The sequence below is a fragment of the Corvus moneduloides genome, chromosome 4, assembly GCF_009650955.1.
Source record: "Corvus moneduloides isolate bCorMon1 chromosome 4, bCorMon1.pri, whole genome shotgun sequence".
In the NCBI taxonomy this organism is placed as follows: domain Eukaryota; kingdom Metazoa; phylum Chordata; class Aves; order Passeriformes; family Corvidae; genus Corvus; species Corvus moneduloides.
This window is the reverse complement of record NC_045479.1, coordinates 12,757,300-12,768,587: the sequence shown is the minus strand read 5'-3', so window position 1 is coordinate 12,768,587 and position 11,288 is coordinate 12,757,300. Positions and strand designations below refer to the sequence as shown.

Sequence of the window (11,288 nt, the reverse complement as noted above, 5' to 3'; positions counted from 1 at the left end):
GGATTTCCAGTGTTCCTTGACTGCGTTCCCACCCTGCTACCCTGAGTTTGAGCACATTTTTTGCTAATACTGTGGTTTAGGGAAAGAGGATGGCTGTGGTGTTGATCTTGCCCTAGTATTGTAAAATGTGGAGATTTGACCACGTACTAGTCCTCCTGGGGACCTTACTTACTGAGAAGGCCACCCTTCCCTCATTTCTGTCTTTGTCATGTTACGTAGTTAACTCAAATATTTTACTTACCTTAAAAAAAAAATCCATCTTTTTTCCTTAAACAGACCAGGGAGGAAAAGTGTGGGGTGTTTTCCTGTCTTTGTTCAGTAGAGCGACAGTGATCATGTGTTGTCCATAGGCAAGGGGAATGTGATCCTGTTGGAACATGAGATTTACATAATTCTTTTTCTCACCAAGTGTAGGCAGGTGCTTTCTCACTGCTTGTTTGCACTTCCACCTCACTTTGGATGGGAGTTCTGGCTGCTGGCCAGCTGGCTGAGGTTCCAGGCTGTTTGTGTGAGTTTCCAGGTCTGGGGGCTGCTGCTGATAAACTCCAGGTAATAGACACAGTGAGAATCACTGAAGTTAAGCCTGTACGTGGGCTCTTCCCTGACTTTGTCCAGCACTTACTTAAATGTGGTCTTACTCAGCTGCTGTGCTTGGCAGCTTGTTTTACTTTTTTTGCTGGTTTTCCACAACAGGAGTAATTCCTGGAGCAGGGAGCAGGGGCCAGCACTCACCATTCTATCACTGCTTCGAGCAACATGAGGCTTTTAGGAGCAGTCCTTCCTACTCTGATGTAGATCACCTGTGATGCCAGAGCCATAGCCCAGGGATACTACTGCCAGCCTCTCATGAAAGCAGGTGTTTGTGGATAATCTTTGTAAAGGAAAGTCACCACAGTATTTTATTCTGATTGTTTCCAGAGGAAGAGTGGCTGCTTTACAGTGCCTGAACAGTGCAGCCCTTAACTCAATGTGCTTGTTACATGTAATAGGTTACTTTACATAGGCATTCACAGAGTATGCAAAAAAGGTCTCAGCAAGGCTGAGCTTACTAGCACCACCCCAGTCTAAAATAAGAGGACTTAGCCTGCTGGCACTGTCCATAGGAAGCCAACCCATGGAGCCCTCGAGCCTCTCAGTCACAGCAGGCCCCATGACTTAATCCACCACCACCAGGTTTGGTTCCCACCCTGCAGCAGTCTGTAGCAGAAATTTATCATGAGTTAGCAGATGTGAAGTAGCATTTGCCCCCAACAAACACAACTAGAGTTTTTCAAAGTTTTGCAAGTCTGGCAGTTTGTGGCTTTATTCCAAATGTTTATGGCTATCTCGTCCAAATAGATCTGACGTGCATTCCTCACTTCACATTCCTGTTGTTTTAACATGAGAACTTTCCTCTTTGCCAACATGGCATGGAAACCTCGTGAAGAGAGGTAAGGATATAAGGGGCAGAAAACTTAACATCATAGTGAAAAGGAGGTGAAGGGACATATTTTTGGTGCATTTGACAATAAACCCTCTAATATGTTATGAAAGAAACCATTTGCTTTCAAGTCAACAGCTTTCTCAAGGGTAAAAGTAGAACTTCACAGCCTGGAGAGCTGTGATAGGGGCTCAGATGAGAGGAACATCCTTTGGTGTAAGTATTTTATCATAGCTGTATATGTGAGTTTAAAACCTCAGAGAGGTTTATAAGAAGGCTGTTTTAAGAAGGCAAAATGTATTCTTCTGCATCAAAATAGCAGTTATTGTGTATAGATATTGCCTGCTTGCTTTGTGGACAGGTACCATTTTGGGGAAGGTTTTGGAACACCCACCTGTCAGCTGGAGTCTGTATGAGGTCTCTCCTATACCCTGGCTACCATGTGACAGTGGGGCTGTACTGTCCTGCTGTGTGCCTGGATGGACACCCGAGTGAGGAGGGAAACCCATGTTTTGATCTTGGAATGGGCGCCCATGTGAGCATGGAGTTTGGAAAGAGCCCTGGAGAACACCCTGCAGGTGGATGAGTGATCTTAGGAGGCTGGACTCAGCCTCCTCTCTAAAAGTCTGGCAAGAGATCAGTGTGTTAAGGATAATGAACCAAACAAATTGTCTGGCACAAGCAATACTCCGACTGTGTGTTTTCCCCAAGAGACACATTTACTGCACCCACATTATGCGCTGACATAACTCACGCTGACAAGCACAGGTGTTTTACTTTCAAAGATACTCTCTCACTGCTCATGCAGTACTGAGGTGGAGGGAGGCTGTCCCCATTCCGGGGGTACAACATGAAAAAACATCTTGCCAGGCAGCTCCAAGGATCTTTTGTCCATGTAGGCAATTCAGCATGCTGCCCTCAGTCCTGAGGCATCCTGCTGCACCTCCACAGCCACTGCTGCAGTTTTTCACCAGCTGCTTGGGTGCCTTCAGAAAGGCAGATCCCTGCTCTTCCCTTTCCCATGTCTTTAGAGCTACATAGCATGCTGTCTAGTATATTACTTTTATAACAGTTGGAGCATTACTTAGGAATACTGTTCTACACACACAATACAAGTGAGCTGGAGGTGCTGTTATTCTACAGTTGAAGAAGTGCTTTTGGAGTGTAGCATATCTCATGCTGTGCTGACTGCCCATTTAGATGTTATATTTAAGAGGCAAAAATAGCCAGCTGTGGTGGTTGTAGAGGACAGGCCCTTTCTGTGACACCAGGAGTCAGCTGATGTTGATTCCTGGACAAAGAGAAGAATAAATAATCTATGCCCAGCCTGCCTTCACTTACCTGCTAGGTTGTGCCAGAGTGCTGTTCCTCAGGCCATTATGTTTTGTATACTTGTTGGGAAGTTATGGAAAGATTGGAACTGAGAATGGACCCCTCTGCAATTGTCACCAAGCAATGTCTGTTTCAGTAAACGAGAATCTTGTACTCAAATGAAGACTGTCACGACGGCTGAAACTTAAGTGGCTGTTATCAAATAGCCTTTTCTACCCTGTTGTAGAAGGCAATCAGTTTGACAAGCAGGGGTTTACTCTCATGAAGCTGTGCTGGCTGTGACTGATGCCTGTGTTGTCCTTCAGGTGTTTTTCAATACCTCCTGGAATAACCTTTTCCATGATTTTACCAGGCACTGAAGTGACACTGACAGGCCTGGAGTCTCTGGAGTCCTCCTTCCTTGCCTGTCTTGAAAATCAGGACAATGTTTGCCAGCTTCCAGTCAGCTGGGACCTCTCCAGATTCCCATTCCAGATTCTGTCCTTGTGCACAGATACTTCCTTACCAGTAGTCAACTTGATTTCCAATGACTCTTAGGAACTTGGAGGTTCAGCTTCTCTGTCTCTGATAGGAGCTGACTTTTCTTGCTACTCATTTAAAGCTCTGAAGCCACAAGGACAGCTGATTGCCCTTTCATACGGCACGTCTGCAGTCCCATCAAAGTGATGTTGTGTGTTCGTGGAATGCAGTGAGGACAGCTGCCCAGATTACCTGAGTGAATTACTACCAGCTGAAAAAGGCAGTAATTGATATTTTGCAGCCGGTTTCCTGATGCCTTTCAAACCTGCCAGAGACACCGAGAGTCATCAGTCATACTGACAGGATATATGCAATTAACAATGTATATAAAATCAGTGAAGCTGATACTGTCACATCGTAAATGCTTTCTCTTAACAAGCTGAGCTGCTCACGTGAGGATGGCAGCAGAATGGCACGTGCCATGCTGGCACATGGGAGCTTCCTTCCTCTTTCTTTGAGGCTGCTTCTCAGTAGAGGAGTGTGACAAAGGGAAGCTGCATGAGCTATACATGGTAGCACCAGTTACCAGTTTAACAAGTAGTTAAAAGGTCCTGGAGGGATATTGGTGATGTGGTCCTTCACTGTGGCCAGGATTTCTTCTTTGAAAAACTCTTCTTGAAGCCTGTCTGGAAGGAACTTATGTCAGTGTCCCAAAAACTGAAGTGGTTTGATGAGAAAGAAAAAGCTCTCTGTTGCTTAAGGATGAAAATTAGACCAAAATATGTAAATGCTATCAAAAAAAAGAAGTTCTCTTCTGATTCTTGTCCACACTTGTGCAAGAAGCCTTGTCCATATACACAAATAAATGGCAGGCAGGGGCATCCATTCCATTTTATGTTTATTATGAAAGTGATTTTAACAAAAGTTTTATTACATGCTTCGTTTTTAACTTTGACATAGCAATCAAAGCTATTAATATACAGAGGCAAAAGGAAATGTATTTTCTTATAAGGTACATTTACAACAACATTTTCTACTATAAATCTGACAGAATTGTTAAAATATTGGTAAAGCTTAGCACTGTATTTTATTTTCTAAGTATCAAATTTTGTACAGTTATTCACTACCCTTGCTCTAAACTATTATCGTACACTTCATATGGAAATAGCTGTTTGTACACAATTTACATTGGTAATAAAGCTTAGAAGTCCCAGCAGCATCTACAACGGTTCTGTTTAAAATCTCACTCCTGCGCAGTGGTTACGTGGAGCAAATTGATGCAGAAACCAGTATTACACTCCTGTGCTTCCCCCTGAAATCCAGCCTGCCAGAAACTCCTGCTTAAACTGGTGCTGGATATGATCATCATGAACTTTTTTGCAGGTGGAAGTACCACTGGGCTCAGTGGTTTTGCCTAAAAAGGCTCTGTAATCTGATCCAATGTGAGGTTTTATCAATTCCACTGCTCCCTACGAGCATAGAGATCCCACAGCTTTCCTTATCTTTCCACTATCCATGGGTGTAATCTCTTAAATTCCCTTTTATGTCTGAGTTTTGTGTTGTTTCTTATCCTAACAGTGGAAGAAGTACGAGCACTAACTTTAAAATACATATTCTTTGTATGTTATGAAAATGGGAAGCACTTGAGAATGACACTGGATAGTAAATTCTGTTTAAATTAGCACATTAAATTGCCCTACAAAATGCTTCCTGTGATGCCAGTGAGACTGAAGAAATAACAGGATCTGTATTTATTGGAATGATAAATCTGGCAACTGCTCACATCCACCCCAGTCTCCTAAAGTATCTTTATAATCAACATGTTGAGTCCCTGCTGCTCTCAATGCAAATTAATGGCCTTTCTAAGTTATAAAACATAGAAAACAATATTTACAAAATAATTTTAATTAAAAAAGTAACAAAAACAAACTCTAAAAAAGATATTTTCACAATAATTAAAATAAAGTTTAATTAATCAAAGCCACTTTTTTTCTAGATATTGAGAAAATTGAATTGCAATTGTTTGTATATCTTTAAACTTGTTATCTCCGCTCTCTGAATACAGATGGTTTAAATTATTACATCTAAAGGTACTTCTGTACATTTTACTCTTGTATATTACATATTAATTTTATAGATTAAAAGCTTTATGATGCAAGAATAAATAAATGAAATAACAAACTGGAATTGTATATATTCAGATCCTTAGATAACAGTTGACATTGTTTCTTTCCCAGTCTGCTTCTATTCAGATGAGAGATAAAACACGAGACTTGTCTCTGAATCCAAGTCTCTCGCTGAGGAGTAAGTTCATAGTACCTTACAGAAATTTCCCTTCTTCCATAAATTCTTATGGAAGACAAAAGTATTCCTTTTCCCAAGTGCTTACAACAGTCTCTCATTCTAGAAAACTATTTCATTAAAGTCCCAAAGTACTGAGATTCTCTAAGAACTCCTCCAGTTACTCCCATTCCTGTCAATCAGTGGTTTTCAACTATGAAAAAATGCAACTCCTTGAACTCATGACAGATATAAGGAACTGTGTGTGTCGCTCATTCCCATCATTAAAAAATCATCCAGGCCCCTCAGGTGACTGAGAAATTTGCCACTGGGTCCAGTTGTTGAAGATTTTATTCCAGCTAAGTTTTAAAGAGCATTCAAAGGTATTTAGAGTCCAGACATGGGAGCTGTCATAGAGCAGGTGGGTTTTGCTGTCAAACACTTGTCAGCAGACCCTGTATAAGAACCACAGCACTACTTTTGCTCCTGAAGTTCCTAACCTGCTATCTGCAATATTAAAACTGGGTTGTTTATAGGTAAGACTGATCTGAGAAATTTGAATCTGTTGGGCAGGCTTATAAAAAGGCACAGGGTGGGGTTTGACTGTCCTTTTGGAATGCTGAACACATGTAAAGGATGTTTCTCACTCGTGTGGCAGCATCCTTGCATTCTGCTCACAGACAAGACTTCAGGTGAGCTGTGCTCTTTAAAACACGCTGACAACTCAGAATAGGGATCCTCTGAAAACTCTCTGACCAATCCTGTATTTATTTAAGCTAGTCTAAAAGTAAACTAAAGTAAACCTGGCTTACAAAGTAAGCTAGTTTTAAGTAAGCTTATTTACTTTTAAGTGTGCTTACTCTAGAATGAAGCTGCTGTGTAGGAAGGATTAGTCTAAATCTTAAGTAGCCATAACTTTATTCTATGGGGGAGGCACAAGGAGGAAATAAATGTCTTTTGAAATGTTGGTCTTTAGGTAAAAATCTAATGTATGATGGAAGAAGGAAGACAGGGCAAGAAAATGGGATGAAAGAAAGACTTCAGGACTTTTAAATCCATCAGTGGGCTAAATCTCCAGGCAGAATAAATCCTGTCATTGAAGGGAAGATGCAGTGTGGCAGAAGAGGTGGCAATGTACTGAACATAGAATCCCACTGCTCCCTGTACTCAAATGATACACAGAGGCACCTTGTCCTCAGTGCTTTCAAGGCACAACTCAGGGCTTGATGAGCAACTTGTGATTGCTGCAGTGTCCTGGACTGCAGCAGGTGTGCAGGCAGTGATTTGGTGGCCTGTGAGAATGTTTAGGGATGATTCACTACCACCTCATTAAAAATAAGTGCAGTATTTAAAGTAGAAGGAGAGGCTTAAAATGGTAAGTGCTGCAGGTGCAGCTTTTAAGCATACAGGCATTTGCAAATTGAAAATAAAGAGCTTTGTTTGTGCCACGGAATTGGGCAATCACGCATGGGCACTTCTTCAGTCTACCTGTAGTAACACATAAATGTGTTGTTGCAGCTGTCCTGCAGACAATGTGTAATTTCGTAAGAACAGATACAAGGCTGTATTTATTGACATGTTCAAATGCAGTATTTCATATTCAGGGTAAAAGCTACAATGTTATATTCTCCCATGTTCCCAAAGCCGGTTTGCCTAACGGCAGCTGTATTTCTTCTTGTGTGGTTTTTGGTTGCCAAATGTGTCTAGGTCTTCTCTGTAGAAGAAGGCATTCTTTGTTGTTGTGCTGTTATTGTGTAGTAGCAACAGGTTCTCTGACTAGGCATCCTATACTAACAGATGAAGAGCTGAACTCACCTCCTCTTTGGTGACTGCCAGTTTCTGTAACTATAAATCTAGTATGAAAGTCAAAGCATTTGTAACTTCTAGAGCTGATATAAAAATTCTGTGCTGTTCTACAAATCAACTGAAACCAGTTCAGACTGCCCTATATACCACTTGCCATTACTTATTTCATTAGAAATTTGCACATCCAAGAGCATTTCTGTGCAGAGTGGCAAGCGTTCAAGCCCAACTCATTTTCTAAATATATCAAATATGAACACCCCGTATGTTCACAAGCATTTAAGTGTCAACTTCTGAGGGTCAAATTATTCTCTTTCTTTCCATGCTTTCAGCAACACAAAGCCTGTGTTCGCCACAGGAGTCCACAAGTGCCTTGTCTTGGCTGTGGAGTCCCTGCCCTGACGTGGCTCTGGGGAATATGAGCCTCATTCTCAGGTCTGTCAGCATGAACTGGACAAATTCTGGTTTTGTGTAATGTGGTTTTAAGTCAGGGCAAGTGGTACCAGAGCCAAATGCAACTGCTCTCACCTGTATTCACCTCTCACAGCTCTACCAAGGTCCCACTACCAGTGCCCAGAACTGGGACATGTCCCTCTTACCGTTTCTCTCTGGCACTGGATTTCCCATGGAGCTAAGAACCTGGAAAATGTTACAGTGCTGCCAGTGGTTTCTGGGCTCTGGCATCAGTGTCATACAATGGTATTACATCCAAACATGTTGGTTGTTAAACAAATATTTTAGCAAGGATTGTACTAAACTCAGTGTACAGTACCAGGTTCCGAAGTTTGCTCACTCAAGTTTGAAGTCTAAAGATTACCGTAAATCATTTGCCAAGTGAGGAAGTTATTTTTCTCCATATTTTTCATCTCTTTTCCTTCATATCTTTCAGTAGAATGGCTGCAATCCTGACTCATTCTAATGGATCTGAATAAAACTCTGAATAACCTACCAGACTTTGAACTACCGTTTGGCTGAAGTAGTTTTGTAGCTATATACTTCTACAGAATTGAGTACCTGAAAGGATTTTTGCTTTTTAAAATTTTGGTTTTTTGGTACAAATGACTACTGTTAAAGAAAAAACTGAAGAATTTTTTTTTCCATTCCAGGCATACAATGAATCTAGGACTGATGAGATGTTCTTTGTCCACCTTTAGTGACCCTTGGTGAATAATAAATAAAAGTAGTTTGAACATCCTCAAGAAAAAGTTAGGTTTAACAGCCTTTAACAAAGGACTTTTATGGAGAAGTGACATTTTTTAACAAGGGTTAATGTATATATTAAAAAGAAAGCTCACCAAAGATCTGAGGTCCACGAGTGGAAAAAAATGAATTGTTAGACTATAAGTTCAGGCTGTTCAGGCATAGAAAGAAAAAGTCATATTCTTCAACACTAAAGGAAAAAAGGCAAGCAAAATTACAAGATGGTTAAGTAGAAAAATTCAACAGAATTAATTCAACAGAATACTTAAGGTATATTCTCATAGAAATGGAATATTCAACCACTTGTAGTCAACAGAAAACAACTGTGTAAATTTAGGCAGTACTTGCTCAAGGACAAAAAAAGAAGTGTCAGAAGATAACCACAACCACCCCTAATATATGTGTTTGAGAACATCCAAGGATGTGTTAAACTATAGGGTAGACAGGCAAAAAAAATGCAGCAAAGCAAAACTGTGTGTTAATCTTTTCCTGAAAGGATGCTGCCAGGAGAGTTCATTTCTCCATGTAGTAAACTTGTAGAATCAAAAGGGAAAATGATACACAAGAGGAAGGGACTGAAAAGGAAAGAGGCTGAAATACTAATACAAAGAAAAGGCTCCTCTCTCATTTGAATTAGCTTCTGTGCCAGGAAGCAGCAGGAAACCCAGGATTTATCGTCATGGCAAAGCCACTGTCGCTCTGCGAGCGGGGCCTGAGCACAAGGCTAAAGCTCTCCTACAGTCCCTGTGCTTGATGGGCCCTGTGGCTACAAACCTGGAATAAAAGGGAGAGCTGGTTCTCTGGAAAAACAGAACCTGCCCTCCAACTCTTCTGCAAAACTGTGTCCTGTTCACCCCTGAGCCCCTGGCAGTCTGGGGTAACTCTGTTGGTCTGCATGGGGGGGGTTCCCAAGGAAGAGGCAATAGCTGACCCTTTATTGGGCAGCAACTGCATCTTCACTGATGCTATTTTTCCTGGAACAATACATATTGAAAGAGATTGTCCCAGAGTAAACCATTATCCGGTATTATAAAACCTCAAAAGGCTTCAGTTGGGTGTTAATAGAGGTGACAAGCACTTGGAGAAGTCATTTAATTGTCTACACAAAGTTACATATAGATATGAGTAAATAGGGTGTGTGGGAGTAAAGATTTAAGCATGAATAATATTTACAGTAACTAGAGATAACATTACTAATGTACCCACAAATAGAAGTATATATTTATATATTTATATATTGTACTTAATTAGATGCTCTCTTAATGGAAAGAAAAACAAGACTACTAGTGTTGTTGTTCATTTCTCACATATCCTACTGTAAATGTCTTTAAAGAGACCGATGAGTGGAAATCCAGAGCTAAATCAGTTTCAATTAAGTAATTGACGGTGACAAACCTCTGAAGAAGTTTAGAAGAGGACAGATAAAAACATTAGGACATTGGGGCATGGGACTCAATCTCATGTAATTCATAAAACAAAATTATACAGTTTTTTTCTTCTTTTTTTTCCTTTTTGATTTCTACTTGGACAGAGGTTCCACCAAGCCACAAATGAGAAATAACAAAATTTAGATTGTTTTGTTTCCTTCTAAAGATTCAAATATAAACTTCAAGTGCAATTCAAAATCCAAGTATTATTTATACTACATACTTCTTTCTATAACAGAACTTATCTGCAGGTAGTTTAATCATATTTGAATAGATTCCTCCTTTCTTTGACAAAAGTTATTGTTGATGAAAAATAAAAAGCTAGAAAGAATATTTTTACATAGTGAAATTTCAGATGGAAAGTGAGGATACGCCAGTGCAGGCCCAAATCTGGATCTACAACTAGATGCACTCAGGGATACACAATGTTTTTTTTGTAGTAAGAATCCCATTCAGAACATTGACTTTTAACAATTATAAAACATTATAGGTGTTCTTCAGTAACAATTGAGAACAAAGACTGCAAGAAAGAGCCTTCAAGTTAGCAAATGTTTCTACTATGGAGGAAAGCCGATATTTGACAGGAATGCAAAGTAACCAAAAATTGAATACTGCTAAACTATTTGTATGGTCGTAGAAACCTGGAAACTTTTGATCGCAGTAGCTTTATAAATGATCTTGGAAACATTTCTTTTGACTCTTGTGCTGTGTACTTGAAGTAGTTTTGTGGGTGTGCCAGTACATCAAAGAGAGCTTTAATCAGTTTCTTGTCCTATGGAAGACAACACAGATACGTTAGATAAAAGCAGGATTTGGATTTAGTGTCGGCACAGGTGTCAAAATTGAGTAACAATCAGGTCTGTGAGTCTGGGCAAAGCAGTGTAAGGAAACTGCTCCATGGTGCTGTGGAATCTTAGAGGGATGAGTCTACCTGCTGTGCTGGATGTTTTTGCAGTGCTCCTGGCAGGTCCTGCCCTAGGAGGGCAGCACTGAATTAACCACAAACTGCAGATGTCAGGCATTAGAACTGCAAACTGCCTCTGACTGTCCTTCCAGACTGTTCCATGCTGCTGTCCAGGCCTTCCCTCCATGGGTGGGAGACAAGGCTGGTCCGCAGTGATGCTGAGCTTCCTGAGGACCTTCCCCTGTACCTGGGGAAAGCCTTGATTCAGAGCCTCAGCTGAGCCTGTGCCTGGCACTGTGCACTGCAGCTGGGACCTGAGCAACCCAAAAGCTGGAGTGAGAGAGCAGCGCTGGGCAGGGATGGCCAAGGGAGCCAGCTCTTCCTCAGCTCCTGTCCTTCCAAGCCCTTCATTTATACGGCTCAGTTTTCCCCTCTGAACAGCCTTTTTTCACTTTAGTTAGTT

General features: G+C 40.9%; 1 protein-coding gene across 2 annotated transcripts in view; it reads right to left on the bottom strand.

The window, feature by feature from the left end:
• Positions 1–4,092: 4,092 nt before the first annotated feature.
• Positions 4,093–11,288, bottom strand: part of SCUBE1 (signal peptide, CUB domain and EGF like domain containing 1) — a 194,734-nt gene continuing 187,538 nt past the window's right edge. For both annotated transcript variants that reach the window (XM_032106283.1, XM_032106284.1), the window contains one exon: positions 4,093–10,693. In XM_032106283.1, the coding sequence (XP_031962174.1) occupies positions 10,541–10,693 (153 nt within the window). In that variant the 3' untranslated portion in view covers positions 4,093–10,540. The remainder of the gene's footprint in view (positions 10,694–11,288) is intronic.